The sequence below is a fragment of the Anarhichas minor genome, unplaced genomic scaffold (genome assembly GCF_050575085.1).
Source record: "Anarhichas minor isolate MPS153535 unplaced genomic scaffold, ASM5057508v1 ptg000043l, whole genome shotgun sequence".
Lineage (NCBI taxonomy): Eukaryota > Metazoa > Chordata > Actinopteri > Perciformes > Anarhichadidae > Anarhichas > Anarhichas minor.
In genome coordinates this window covers 1,321,307-1,336,352 of record NW_027466489.1, presented here as the reverse complement: position 1 = coordinate 1,336,352, position 15,046 = coordinate 1,321,307, and the positions used below count along the sequence as shown (strand labels likewise).

General features: G+C 41.8%; 2 protein-coding genes across 2 annotated transcripts; one reads left to right on the top strand and one right to left on the bottom strand.

Annotated features, from left to right (window-relative positions):
* Nucleotides 1-3,933: 3,933 nt before the first annotated feature.
* On the bottom strand, nucleotides 3,934-7,770 carry endou (endonuclease, polyU-specific). Its single transcript, XM_076111175.1, is given in 9 exon segments — nucleotides 3,934-4,054; nucleotides 4,131-4,273; nucleotides 4,372-4,478; nucleotides 4,569-4,682; nucleotides 5,339-5,544; nucleotides 5,645-5,822; nucleotides 7,278-7,394; nucleotides 7,476-7,616; nucleotides 7,716-7,770. Coding segments are annotated over 9 exon segments (1,182 nt in total).
* A 3,992-nt stretch (nucleotides 7,771-11,762) lies between these two features.
* Nucleotides 11,763-14,539, top strand: tsfm (Ts translation elongation factor, mitochondrial). The gene is made up of 6 exons (XM_076110553.1): nucleotides 11,763-11,874; nucleotides 12,216-12,368; nucleotides 12,517-12,645; nucleotides 12,768-12,890; nucleotides 13,405-13,486; nucleotides 13,943-14,539. Exons 1-6 carry the CDS (start codon nucleotides 11,827-11,829, stop codon nucleotides 14,335-14,337), a joined length of 930 nt encoding a protein of 309 aa, XP_075966668.1. The 5' UTR covers nucleotides 11,763-11,826; the 3' UTR covers nucleotides 14,338-14,539.
* The last annotated feature ends 507 nt before the right edge of the window (nucleotides 14,540-15,046 follow it).

The following is a 15,046-nucleotide window of genomic DNA, read 5'->3' as shown; positions in this document are numbered from 1 at the left end:
GGTCTGAGGTTAGATCATTTCTTTCTAAGTCCACACCCCTGGATTTTTTTAAATGTTTCAATCATGAAGCTGCAACTGACACTGACTCAAGTGACATCACTTAAGTCCATTTATCAGACATGACACAGCTCCCTTTGCAGCCACAAAGGGCTTTATACAACTTTTTTCACATATACAGTAATATTCCCTAAGACCTGTAAATACACTTTGATATGTAAACATTTAGAAGTTTTCCCTTTTTGAAGTGTACTTGGGTAAATGTACTTGGTTACATTCCACCACAAAAGGCAAATAGCTGTATCATCCTAACAGCACAGTTATCTTTGCTGGATGTAATGATGTATGTATACGTTTTTGATTTCCTTTTAGTTTCCAATAAGGTAAAATCTTCTTTATGCTTTACAAATGCCCAAAAGTACCAAAAGTTGCTTTGTCAAAGGCTTTAAAGGCTTATCGGATAATTTGATCATCAAATCAAACTTTAAACTTCCACTTGTTGATCAAATTGCCAACTGAAACGCATCTCACTCACACAAACACATCAATAATATCTGAGGCTTTGTACTGACCAAGAAAGAAAAAGTTTGTGGAGTGTTGGCTCAACATTCAGGAGGGGCCTAAACAACCAGTCAAGGATGAAATAATATGCGAAAGATTCTCACGTGTTGGAGCAGTTTAACAACGGTGGATGTGAGGATTGTCTATCGCTATGACATTGCTCTCACTTGAGAAACGTACACTTACAAAGTAACTCAAAAGGGGCATGCTTTGTATGGAACTAAAGATAACTGTGCCTAATTTATACTTCTTAGAATAATCCCATGTCCTTCTTAGTTTACTTGTTAAGCCACAACCAAAAGGCTTGTGTCAGTGGACAATTCAACTATGATCTATAACATTTGCCTAAAATAATAAACTTAATTTAGGTAGGTAGATTTGGCATATACACACACTAATTCAAGTGTAAGGATACATTAAATAGTGAATTATGATTTTGGTCATAATCTGTCCCTGAACCACACAAAAGTTCTGTGACAAAGACGTGAGCAACAACAGGGTATCTTGTTGACCCTCATCATCGCTGACCAGGGAACAGGGAGGCAGATAGTTTGCATGATTTAGAAACAGAGCACCTGATGCTCAAACAGAGACGCTTGAGTTAGGTTACGAGGTAATATGCACGCCCAGTGTGCTTCTCATTCTCCGTTCATTCCCAGGTCGACCACCTTCCCCACTGCTCCTCCCTGCGGGTCTCTGCCTTTCCTATTCCACACCTGCAGCCTGAAATGGGAATAGCCGAGCCGGGCCTCTGGCATCCCAAGAGTGGGACTAGCAGGGGAATATGATAGCTGAGGCCTTGTGTCCCCGTTGCGTACACTCATAACACTGTGATACCTAAATAAATTGGACTTTGTATTTTATTTTGTCTTAGGGGTATGCGTTGCACCCCAACGTGCTAAATACAACATCTGTCATGACAAAACTGGTCTTCCACCTACATCATTTTTCTTTTCAGTTTGACCCACTTACTCTATATCACCCAGTCTTCATCTTCCACAAGTGGTGCTCAAGTGTAATACTGTATGTATGCCATAATGTCCCCAGGTCCCTCAGTGCTGACCTCACGTGATGAAGCTCTGTTGCAGATGGCCTTCTCTGAAACACATCTCTTATTTTAACAGTCTGTGGCTCAGATGCTCATATATCCTCCACTGGCTGCTCAGCTCACTCAGTATGTTCACATTGCTCAGAGGACACTGCCTCACCTTAATAAGGTATGTTCGTGAGATGGGAATTGAGTTTATTATAATCATAATATGAAGGACAGATAAAACTTCACTCCAGTACACACACAAACATGACCTTCCCATGAATCCCCAGTGTATCTGTTTGTGACAGTGGGGATAAATGGGCCTTGTCCATCTGTCATACTGGAAGTCCTCTGAGAGATGTCAACGCCACAGCATAAGGAGTGAGTGTATGTCAGTGTGTGTTTGTGTAGTTCATATTTAGGGAAGTGGGTGGATTGCATACCGAAGTAATTAAAATAATTTTCTTCTTCCAATAATATCAGCAGCCTTGGATATATTTTAATTGCAGCGATACTATGACATGGTGAGTTCAGTGGATCAAGATTGTATCTCTCACTCTGCATGTGTGTATCCACTTCAAATGATAATACGGTCATGAAATTGTTTGGAAAGCACACAAAAAACTCCAGAGAATGAACGTTGCTCTGTATTTCATGGTCCCCCATCAACTTTAGAAATGGCCGGCATTTAAGCCAAAACTTGAACCTCCCTCCAGCCCAGCACTGACCCTGGGGAGACAGGGGTAATGTTGACCATGTGTCCTCCTACTAACCATCTCATTGATGGACCCCACTACTGGGTAAAATAGACACCCCCTCTGCCTGAACCCCTAAACCCCCTTAACCCTTCCCTAAACCCTCTGTTGGCCCCCTGTTGTGCGTGCTCATTGGTTGACCGCCTTCAGGCGTCCCTTTTCCACGGGTCCATTGTCTGGCCCCATAAGCAGCTTTGTTTCTGCATGTGCAGCTGGGCTAGCCCGTGCAGCCATTAGCCACAACACGCTAAAGGGAGAGCGGGATAATATAATTACAAAACAAAAGTCAGGTGGCTCACGAGATCTGCCAGAAGAAGCCCATTTGGGGGGGGGGGGGGAGATGCGAGGACACGCTGGCGGGTGGCCAGCTATAATTCGATTATGAAGTTGTGTGACTGACAAAAGAAACAATTGAATCTTTTTTTTCTTTTATTTGCCCCACTGTGGTTTAATTTGATTCCACCGGGGCTTTGAAAAGAAGGCAGTGTGAAAAGAGAGAAGATTTACTCTTCTAATTTCTAGAGTCACCAGCTCAGAAAATGTAATATGCTCTGACGAAATAGCGGGCGGAATTCTTCCCTGGGCTAACTTTATTGTTGCTGCAACACTTTGACTGCATGTGAGGCCCAAATCAGATAAATCGCTGAAGGCCGCATTTTTCCTGCGAGCTGACTGGTCTGGGGCTCTTGTTTTGCATGGATGCACACAGACTGGTGGACAATGGGATCAGTGGCAGATCCATCTCCTGTAATACTTTCTTCAAACAGGGCTGCAAGTGTGTCCCCCTGTTCTGTCGGCAGACCAGAATTCATCCTGTTAGTCACCCTAGATGAGTGAAAGAGTAAAATCAACCCCCATCCCAGCTGGACGGACACACACACACACACACACACACTCTTAACCCCACACTGGGGAGTTATACACACAGCTTTATGGACAGCTGATAAGAACAGGTTTAGCTGGTGGCTACTGTTTGAAGCAGGTCAAGCAGAACAGAATCTGTTAATGTCTTTTTGTTCCTTTAGTTCATACTGCTAAAGACTGCATTTTGTTTTGTTTTTTTGTTTAGCTGTTATATAAGACAATAAGCAATTGTGTCAGATGCACACATGCTCTTACTACTGACGGGTTGGTGTCAGTATTGTGCTAGCTCAGGGTGTGTAAACGCCCATTTCTTGCCCCATTAGGCACAGTTTGATCGTGCCCCTGGGAGAACACCACATTCTCTTGGTCTGCAAGACTGTTCACGAGAGGTTACACTGCAGATTAATCGACTGTCTGGTTTACTGTTTTCTTTATGCAAGTGGATATGCATGTGTCAGAGTGAGCCACTTATGAAAAGAAACATGTGAAGATATATATTTTTTTGTCCATTTTATTCCTGCTTTATAGAAACATTTTAAGAGTGAAAATATAAGCTGTTGCGATACATATTTTTACATTTGATACATTTAATTACATTGATGAATACCTCTTACTGAGAAAACTGCTTCTTTTGTGGATATTACTATGAAGTGTTTGCACCACGAGTAATGAAACACAAACGGACTCCTCTGTGAGTTGCTTATGTTTTATTAGATGGCAGCCTCAGTTTCTGGGGGTTGCAGGAAAGGCAGAGCCGATGTACTTCTTTCCATTGCCATAGGAAGAATTATCCCAGGTGTAAGTTTGTATAATGAGCTCCTTTCCTCCCAGGCTCAGATAACACCTGGATGGACAAGAAAAAATGTGAATCGGAAAAATCACATGCTGGAAAACATCACAGGACATGTAGGTATACTCACTGTTTTCCAGGGCGAGTGATGTAGCAAAGGCTGTACAAGGCAAAGTCAAATTCAGGGCTGCAGCCAATGACTGCAGAACCGACCTGCTTGAAGTAGCCCTCCCACATGAACTGCATCCCAATGACATCAGGGTAGGAAGTCCACTGAAAGCAGGTGAAAGAAAGAAAGAGGGAAAGTGAAGGGAGGGCCGAACACGTCACAGTTTAAATCAAGATATTGAGGTCTACATTGTGATGCTTACGGGCCCATTGAAGCTGTGGCTGTAGTAGTTCATCTTTCCTCTTTTCTCGAGAAGATAAAACTGGATCCAGTTGTGGAAACCAGACACCTTTCCTCCTTTGATCTCTCCTATGACGGAAGGCGTTTTTTTTTTTAATAATCACAAAGAAAATCTGCAAAACATCTGTGGTGTTTGAAAGAAATCTGCTCCGTCCAAACCTGCAAAGATGTGTTCAAAGCCGCTGGAGTCCATCTTGTTGTTGTTGCGGGAGTACAGACCAAACCACATCATCTTCAGGTCCTGAATGAACTCTTCCTCTGACGCATAGACGCCTTAAAATACAAAATAACATCCGACAAGGAATCACTGTCTGTTTGTCTGTATGTCCTCTGCATATCTCAACAACCGCTCATTCGATCTGCTTTACGCTTGGCAGTTGTATTGCTGGGAATTATGTGTTGAATTTGGTACAATTTGGACACGAGAGGTGTCAATATTGAAAAACGAAAGCATGTCGTCGGCAGCGAGCCTGCCTTAAATTCTCTGCACTTCCTGTTGCTGCTGGTTAGTGGATATACTAACGTTACTGCCAGACTCCTCTTCACTTCCCTGGAGTCAACACGATCAGACAACTGGAAGCAGAATTGAATTGAATGTATTTCAGCCAGGTTTTGCGACTTGGGTGTTTCTTTCCCCCTTGAGTAAGACTGCATTTCCACAGTGTATGACTTGATTGACTCCATGTGTACACTGCAAACAGAAACTGCTAATAGCTAATTTGGCATACTTTAAATGATGCCAATTTGACAAAAAATTGAATGCTTTGGCAACATTGTATTGTATGTAGTCATGTAAAAATATAGAAAAATGACAGTATTGTCAACAGAGTAGATTGAAGGGCCCACAGTGTCAGACTTTCAATAGACCACAGAGCTGTATGTGCTCAACCAGTGTGTGGATGTGTACCGTTACATGTGGACCTAGTTACCCTTGGTGTAGAGGAAAGCAAACAGCTCTCTGCCCAGCTCAGTGTTGGATATGGTCTCCTTGAGGAAGGCTTCCTGCTCAGCCAGCTGCTGAGCACTGAAGTCCTCTGTCTGTCCAGTCATCCTCTGGTAGTTGTCCAGCACAGCAAGGAGAGCAGTGTAGGTGGGTCTGGAGAACAGAGCCTCCTCATTCAGGTATCGGAAAAAGCTGCAAGCACAAACACAAAATGACACAAAAAAAGGGGATAAATACTTTACATCAAGATCAAGAAGAAGAGAGTGCTGTGCTAATAAGATCGTCTCCTCACGGTTTAGAGGACAGATCCTTCTTGGAGCTCGTCTGAGAGTCGGGCACCAGAGCCTGAGGCTCAATGATCAACTCTGAGGCTGAGGCCTTGTTTGAATCCAGAGCATAGAGCGTCTCAGAGAGAGCCTTGATCTCAGCATCAGTGATCGCAATACCTCCATCTCCACCTCCTCCGTCACCTGCAGAACATCACAAACACACACAGATAATGACTTTTTCATGTTAGTGTTAATTCTGCCTTTTTATTAGATAAAAGAGACGTGGATGACATGCCCCATCATGCTAGTGTTGTTAACCTGGAACCGTGATTTCTGCATTTCTATAGCACAGTGTGGTGGAAAGTTATTAATTAATATTCAACTTACTTCCGTTCTATGCTACTTTACTTCTACTCTAATAATACTGTACTTACATTTATTCTATAGGTATAAGTTAAAGCTTTAACAATGGGATTTACGTTGGAGTGTTAGACCCAAAGTCCAATGAGCATCAATATGTGATGGGATATTACATCCCAGATTTTAATCAAGCGGCTCGTTTTTTATGCTCATAGGTTCAAGTTACTTTTCAAATTAAGATTTCACATAAACTGCAAACAGACCGTAATCAGTAGATACATTTGATGGGTAATATTGTTTGAAGATATAATAGATTCTTATACATATATTATTAAACATCCCTACAGTATATACAATAGTTTGTGTTAGTAATACTTATGTACTTCTACTTGAGTCATTTTTTGAAAGCAAGACTAGTAATGGAATATATTTATACAACACTATTGCTACTTTTATCTAAGTAAACAATCATAGTACTTCCTCCGCCACTGGGTATTATTACTGTAGAAGAAGGGAGCAGGTTAAATTAAGATAAGCGTTTTATAGCACACCAGCGACACCTGCTGGTCAAAAACTGAAAGAAGATTTGATAAAGAGAGGTGGGTCACTCAAGCCAACACTGATGGAGGAAGTAATCAGATCCTTTAATTAAGTAAAAGTACCAATACCACAATGTAAAAATACTCCATTACGAGTAAACGCTCTTTATTTAAAATTACTCAAGTAATTATTATCAACAAAATGTACCTAAAGAGATACCTTTAATCTGTGAGTATTATTTAGCTGTTGTAGCTGGTAGAAGAGGGCTAATTTAAAGTACTTCATGTACAGTTAATAGTCCAGTGGTTCCCAACCTAGGGGTCAGGCCCCTACAAAGGCTCACGACTGAGGGGTCCTGAGATGATTAATTGGAGAAAAAAAAGTTCTGACCCATGATTTGTATTTATTTTTGGACTTTTCTGTAATCTTTGCTTTTTTTTGAAATATTAGATAATTTGACCTCTTTGATTCTCAAGCAGTTATTCAAATGAAACTTTCTGAGAAGTATTGAAGTTCTAATCTCTTTTTGGTGGAACTACTGACAACTCCGATGTCTGATTGAGAAACTGATCTTCCGTGCAGTAGCATTGGGCTGATTAGATTCAGTGTCCACCCTGGGAAAGTGACCAGGTGTCATAAGTGGAGGAGCTGCTCAGGGAACACAAACAGCTAGAAACTAGCTATCAGTTGTGATGTACTGTGTGGCACATGAGACGAGAACAGCTACAGGCAACACGTGGTTGGTCTTACTGTTACAGAGGTCTGCGTAGTCGCTGCAGCAGTTTTTGTGCTGGGCACACTTGGAGTTGCAGTGGCACTCGTTCTGACTGTTGTATTTCTCATCACATCTGCCTTTACAAGATGTGGCTCCAGCTAGAAGGTAAAGAAACAGACTCGTGATATAGTTCTTCGGAAGTCTGCGATGTGTTATGGATTATTTATGAATTCACTCACCTTTACATAGTTCAGCGTAGTCAGAACAACAGTCCCTGTAGCGCTCACAGGACGAGTTACACTGACAGGACATATTATTGTCTGTTCCATAGCCACACCGACCCTGACATGAGTCTGAGAATCAACAGGACAGATTGGTTTCTTAATGACAGTCCTACTTGTAAATGTATTACATGGTTATACATAAACCTGTAATAATAGGTTATCGTGTTAATGGAGCATAAAAAGATCTCTTACAGCTGTATCCCTGGTGGAACAGGGTTACCCAAAGTGCCAGGACAGCAATGACCTTCATCTTGGCTCAGCTGCAACCTGAAAACAAGGTGAGCTGACTGTTATCATGGTCCTCCTTTTATAGCAAGTTTCACGTGACCAATCCAAACGTAACACTCGCACTAAACCAGCCCATAAGCCAGGAGGTCAATCACTTCCCCATGATCGTGTGTACTGGATCAAATGTGTTGTCAGGTGTGATATTTCAATTTTTTAAAAAGCTATTTTTCACAATGGTAATGACCATTTGTAAAGGATTAGTGATTGATATGTTGTAGAACAGAACCTCTTGAAAACTTTTTTTTTTTTTTTTTGTTTTTTAAATGTAAATAAACTTTAGGTCTGCTGTATCTCATCTCTGTGAAACTCCACACCTGCTTAGCACAGAGGCGGTGCTGTCTCAATACATCAAGGTTTTATGTGAGCCGAGTGTGAGTGAGTGACGGTTGTCTTAGATTTTAAACTGTTTTTTTTATTATGATTGCTGTTACATTGAAACTGTTAAGCTAAATGTTTCTTTTAGCCTATTGCATTGCATGTTGTCTAATACAAAATTGAATTTATATTTAAAAAATACGTTTACACATGAGTATCCTTTCTTATTTCTCCCGCCAGAGTGACCAGATGCTGTATTTCACAGGATTTTTGCAAGCTCAGAAAAACTCAAAATAGCTCAGTGCCCCTGGTCATGTCGAGGTCAATTCCTCACACGGCAAATACCCAACATCAACGATGCATATAGGCTCTTATAGTAATGCATAGAGTATACAAGGAAATGTATAGGCCTATTATATTCTGAGGCTTTCAGGTGCTGTCAAATAGACAATGTCAAAGCACTTGACAATTGATTTTCTGTTTTTAAACAATAAGAGAGCAAACAGTAGTATAACAACAGTAATGCAGTTTCTCTTGGGAAGAGCTGCCTTGCTGTCAGTGCAGTTTAACTCACTATTGTCTCCGATAACAATGGATGAAACTGAAATTTAATTTCCCCCAAACAGTTTACAGATTAGGTTAGTGAGTCAGAAACGATGGAGAAAGGGGGACACCATCCGTGTCATTTTGAATATACTTCAGGTTTATCAATATTACTGTTGTAAGATAAAGTTAATTTGAAAGAGATTGTATAATACACTAAAACTATTAAGATCTCAAAGGTTATTGCTTGCAGATGTCTCCTGTAATACTGTTGTATTCTTAACAAATAAGATCAAATATAAAAGCTAAAGCTACAATTCCAAGCTAGTTTATGCAGTTAAACGTCTGATTCCTTTAGACAGATGGTTGGAATGCCGGGGCTTCATTTGTGTCTGTGTGAACAAACAGGAACAACCCAAGTAAGTAAAAAAAAAAGAACAAATAACTAAAAACATTAACAGTCTAACGTGGGCATGGCAGATTGATAAGCAGGCTAAAACACACTCTTACTAGAAAAACAAATGAATTAATGACAAATGACAGAAATCAAGTAATTTATCCTGAACCTTGACTTTTTTCAGTTCCAACTCCAAACCAAATTGCATGAATGAACCAAACTGACAATATAGTTGTTGGGAATAACATAGCCTCAAAAAGGGGGCACCAATATGTTGGGAATAACATAGCCTGACATGGGTTATCAGCAATATGTTGGGAACGTAAAGGAGCGTGTTTGGGTTATCAGCATCTAAGAAACTAAATTCTTGACATCAATAGAATTATTAATGTCAGTAACAATTATTAATTAAGTGAAGGTTTAAGTTCGAGCACAGACCACATATACAGCTATCATCACAATACACATGCACAAAGTAATCAGACAGCTGCTTTTTAAAATATAACAGAGTTTATTACGTTCTAATACCAATGATCTAGTCAACTAATATCTAAACTAACAACTATACATTCATGAGCACGCTATCTAAAATCAACAGACGATTAAAAGGGGGGGGGGGAGTGTTTGTGTGTGTGTGTGTGTGTGTGTGTGCGTGCGTGTGTGCGTAAGGAGGAGGAGCGAGGGAACAGCTCAGCGACGTATGAGTTTAACTGGTTTTGAATTAACTGGTTTATGTGGGAGCGCCTGAGGCAGATGTGTGGTAGGAGTGGCATTTCAGGACCCACGTAGAATAAACAGGAAATAAATATTTCGATCGTTTCGCCTCTGTCTTTCACGTAGTTTCTACGGTTTCTTTTGATAGAATATAAACGGAACACTTTGCTGGAAAATGTACTACTCGTTCGCGAGGCTGTGGTTGAGATTGCGAGGACGCATTACGAGGACCAGAGTGAATGACAAAGTTGGTGGTAGGTGTCGATGCCTAGTCAAAAATACTTACCACACATCTGCATCAGGCACTCCCACATAAACCAGTTAATTCAAAACCAGTTAAACTCGCACACCTGTGGCCGTTTAGCACGTAGCTACATTAGCTTAAAGCTATATGTGTGTGTGTGTGTGTGTGTGTGTGTGTGTGTGTGTGTGTATTAGTAAAAGAGAAGGGAAAGGAACAAAACAAAATGAAATAAAACAAAAGATTAAGATCCTCTGCGCCGCGCGGGAGTACGGAAGATTGCTCTCTCAGCCAGGGGAGCAAGAACCGCGACTCTTTGTCTCAGCCGGCGGTTTTGACCTCCTGAACTGATGAGAAGCAACTTCGACCTCACTGCGGCTGTCTCGACACGAATCACGGTAGCATAGAATACACGGTAACTTCTACACAACACTAGCAATTTCAGGGATCGCCAGTGTTGGTGATCATAAAGCATATACCACGTTATACAAATGAACAGTACTTTAAGCACACAAACAAGATAAAATAAACACAAATGAACTCTCTCTAACTCTGCCCAGACTCTATTCCGCCTTACGGTACGATGCAATCGTGGTGATTGAGGGGGGGTTCTTCTGAGCTTCGATGGGCACAGGCAGCGCGGCTGCGGGCCGCGGGAGGTGTTCTCTCGGTAGGAGAGAATCGCTGTCGTCTGGATAAGGGATTTTCGCGTCCTTATGGCCGGAGCAAACGAGGCGCTTGGTGGAGAGTGGAAGTTCTCTCTCTCTCTCGTTCTGAAGAAGTCTTGCTTCTTCACTTCTGCAGGAATAAAAGGGTTCGCTTCGTGGATACGAACAAAGATAAAATAGACAGTTTGGTGAATTCGGCCAGCGAATATAAACTGTTGGACCTAGGATTTGGTTGAAAAGGGAAACAACGTTGGTGTGCTCCCTAGCTCGACGGAGGTCGAAGGGAAAAAGCATTGAGGTGGGGGTTGCAGGTAGTTTTGTAGAACAGTGGCTGAACCACAGGGGTCCTGGGGTGTCTTGGCTCTCAGCCAATTAGATTGCAGCGCTGCTTTCAGGTACCTTCAGGAACGCATCGTTTTTGGGTGGAGGAAACCACACCCTAATGTGAATTTCTTCAGAGCTGGGGGTTTGGTGCTCAAACCACAATCAGGATGAAACCTTTGCTTGCAAAAGGGAAGGCCTGACTCTCTTTGTTCCACAGCACATGTCGAAGCCATATAGTCAGATCCCAACATAGTTTAAATGTTGCAGCTGACGGGCTACAAGCCTGATCTGAGTCATTGGCAGAGTCACAGTTCTGACATTACTAAACTGCCTTGTGCATGAGTACAAGCCTCATGTGCCCATTTGTTGCATCGGATAGGCAAGTAGAAGTTTAGTTTAGTTTTTTAGAATACCCATTAGCTACGACACTGCAGTAGAGCCACAAAAAAGACAATGCAACCATACAATTTACATTATAACCATATTATTACAGAATAAACAGAAAGATCAATTAAGATAATTAAGTATAAAATACTACTGAATAGAAATACAGTATTTGATTAAATGTAGCCTAATTAGTTACATACGACTAATGAGAATATCAACATGTAGCGTACCATTGCAGTACTGTGAGGTTCAGGATCAGGCAGGATGTAAAACGCAACTGTAGGCTTCTCCCAAACTGTGGAGGGCGCTGCGCAGTAATACGAGACTCTACGAAGATTAATTTTGTCCCTACTCGGCTTCCGTACACAGCGTGGACTTCAATGACATTCTGAGCTTTTATAAGTCAGTTCACGTCAACGGGGTTTAAAGATGTCGTTTACCTTTTTATTCAGAACAGTCACAAGAGACTTTGCAAAGGTGAGCACATTGAGCTTTACACGGGGTCATGTTTTTATCATTTTACCTGGAGCTCGAGCTGTCATAAGCTGGCGTGTTAGTTAGCTTCCTCACTTTCTGATTCACCAGCTCAACGTTACTGGGCAAGTTTCTGAGAGTTACCTCCTTACTAATTCGGTTTTATTTCATGCATGGTTGAACGTCATTGTGGCTGGATATCTCTGTAGAATATGTTATCTAAAAATGGCATTTGTTGATTTAAAGCTGTATATGTGACTGTCTACTAAAGGCAGAGTAGGCCTAGGTCACTGGGCTTTCTGAGGTTGTACTAGTCACTGTGTTACACCTTCTGTCTTCCTCAGGTCAGTATTTGCCAGCATGTACAGTCGTTACACACAGGCTGTCGGCTTCTGGCAGCTGAGAAAGCCCTCCTGATGAAACTGAGGAAAAACACCGGCTACACTTTCATTAACTGCAAGAAAGCACTGGAGAAGTTTGACAATGACATATCACAGGTAACCTAACACCCCCCCCCCCCCCCCCCCTCTCTCAATCCCAACCTGCACTCACAACACACGTGTGCTACAACATCATATCTATATGGTGACTACTGAAACAACTAGCTGTGGGACTGTGTTGTTGATGTCATTTGCTATCCTTCAGGCAGAGACCTGGCTGAATGAGCAGGCCCAGAAGGAGGGCTGGAGCAAAGCGAACAAGCTGCAGGGTCGCAAAGCCAAAGAGGGACTGGTTGGCCTGTTTATACAAGATACAGCTGCAGTTATGGTGGAGGTACGGCCAGCGATACAGCGGTTAATTACCAGCGCAATCACTGAAGTTGATCCTTTTTCTTGTTTTGTTGGACGTGGCATTCAGCAGTATCTGTTGTCTTTCTTCTTGTGTGCTTTCTGCAGGTTAACTGTGAGACAGACTTTGTTGCCCGTAATGAGAAGTTCCAACAGCTGGTTAAGGACGTGGCATTTGCCACCTTGGCTCACCACCGTAAGAAAACCCAAAGCAAGACAGGATATGTTAAGGTAAACAACCCACATTGAGAACGGATATACTGATGTGGCTTTATATTAATATAATGTTCCTATATAATAGGCCTTATTAATAAAAGACATTGTAGGAAGACAGAGGTGTAAATAATGACGGTAATGATGGCTGAATTTCATTCAGCTGTTTCAGTTTCAGGGTCCGGGTCTTGTGAATGCTGGCTCACACTGCCGTGGCTTAGAATACAGCCAGTGTTAATGTAGTACTGTGGAAAGGACCTATTGATCATTTATACAATTGCAGAGTTAATGAAGCTGCAGCAATTATCATTTTATCCTATTATGTGCATACAGTGGTAATAAAACTACATTAACTGCAACTTCACTCTTAACGGTTCTTAATGTATACAAGTCTTCAGGAGGTGGATGCTGATGAGAAGGAATGTATGACTGCATGCATACCACTGAATACAACACTCAGGATGTCAGGACGCACCAGCTTCGTGTCCTTTGCTCTGCTTTGATTCTGCTCACATACTACATTTGTTTCTAGAGTGTCCTGGCAGGTGATGAGTTAAACAAACTCGGTGTGGATGAAGGAGCTTCGCTTTCTGATCGGGTGGCTGTCACGATTGGTCAGTATGAAAAGTTTTTAGTTTAAAACACATGTCCCTCCTGCGCTCCTTCAACCGGCATTTTAAGATTTTCTTTTATTCTGTGTTTTTACCAGCAATGATGGCAGTGTGACGCATTTCTAAATTTTAGTTGATGTTGTCTTGTACATTCGTTTCCATGCATTCAAAAGAAACAAATCTGTCGGGCTGCATTTATTCATTTATTCTTTATGAATGTGTTTTAGAATGTGTTTTGTGATTTATATTCTCTTTGTATATCACAGCTATTGTTCCTGAATAAATAATAAATCTGCAGCCTTCTGCTGCATGTTGTCCCTGCGACACATGATGCGATTTATTTTATGCCCTCAAATCCGCTGTCAATGGAGACGCACAGAAGGGGCCCTCAAAAGCGAGAAATCAGTTTATTGCACCAATTTCTTTTTGATAAAACATGTTTCCCCTCTTTCCTCTCAGGTCGCCTCGGTGAGAACATGTCAGTGAGGCGGGCGGTGACAGTGGAGGTCCCAGCTGAGTGGCACATTGGCTCGTACGTACACGGTGGTGTGCGCGGCCAGACTGAGGTGGCCATGGGTCGGTACGGCGCCCTGGTCGTATTTCAGGCCGGAGAGAAGGGAGAATGGGACGTTCTAGGACGTAAGCTGGGACAGCATATCGTGGGAGAGGCCCCTGTGTCCCTGGGCGACATGGATGACCTGCCTTGTGGTGAAAGTGAGACACGTCTGCTGCCTCAGACCTTCTTGGGAGACCCCAGCAGGACTGTTGCACAGTTCCTCAGAGGTCAACAGGCTCGAGTGCTGGACTTTGTCCGATTTCAGTGTGGCGAGACAGCCAGTGAAGAAGCTAAATGAAGGGAGGGTAAATCATTCATCCAAAATAATTTGTCATGTGTCTTTATTTAATATTAAGATGAAATTCAACTACCCATTTATTGTTGAACATTCAGACAGTCACAAAGTGTCATTGTACATGTGAAAGCAGAATATGTAGGTCTACCAGCACTGGTTCCTGATGAAATTGCCAATCCAGCAATAAAATGTTTTTATTCTGGAAATCTTAGTCTATATTAATTTCTTTATGCTACTCAGTATTTTTAAGTATAAGATCCACATGAACATCCTCTTATTCAGGTAACACACTGACTTGCTTCTGACAACTTAGTTTTCCTCACTCGACTCAGAACACCTCAGACCAACGAGCATCTATCAAAGTCAGTGTGTGGTACAGCACAGGTCCACTGAATCTCTCTGGTCAGCTTCCTCCATTAGAGCTGCAAACCTTTGGAACACAAGACTCAGCGCTATCAGACGATGCTCTAGTATTAAATCATGGCTGAAACATACCCAATCATGTGACCATTAATCACAAAGTACTAAATATAATGTATTATATTTCACTTTTTGCATGATGTAATGCAGAGGTCAGCCAACTTTGTAGTATGGTGTGCCAGTTTTAAACTTTCTCGTTAAAGCTATTACAAGAAAGCTTCATTTTCTGTTGGTTTTTAGCTGTCCCTGAGGACAAAAGTGTTTCCGAGCTCCACTGTCCCTTTTAGAAAAG

Bases quoted from the DNA above. Each gene is read 5' to 3' on its own strand.
- tsfm (XM_076110553.1), top strand. From the start codon at position 11,827: ATGTCGTTTACCTTTTTATTCAGAACAGTCACAAGAGACTTTGCAAAG. The intron at 12,369-12,516 runs GTAACCTAACAC...GCTATCCTTCAG, and splicing joins TTGACAATGACATATCACAG to GCAGAGACCTGGCTGAATGA. The intron at 12,646-12,767 runs GTACGGCCAGCG...TGCTTTCTGCAG, and splicing joins CAGCTGCAGTTATGGTGGAG to GTTAACTGTGAGACAGACTT.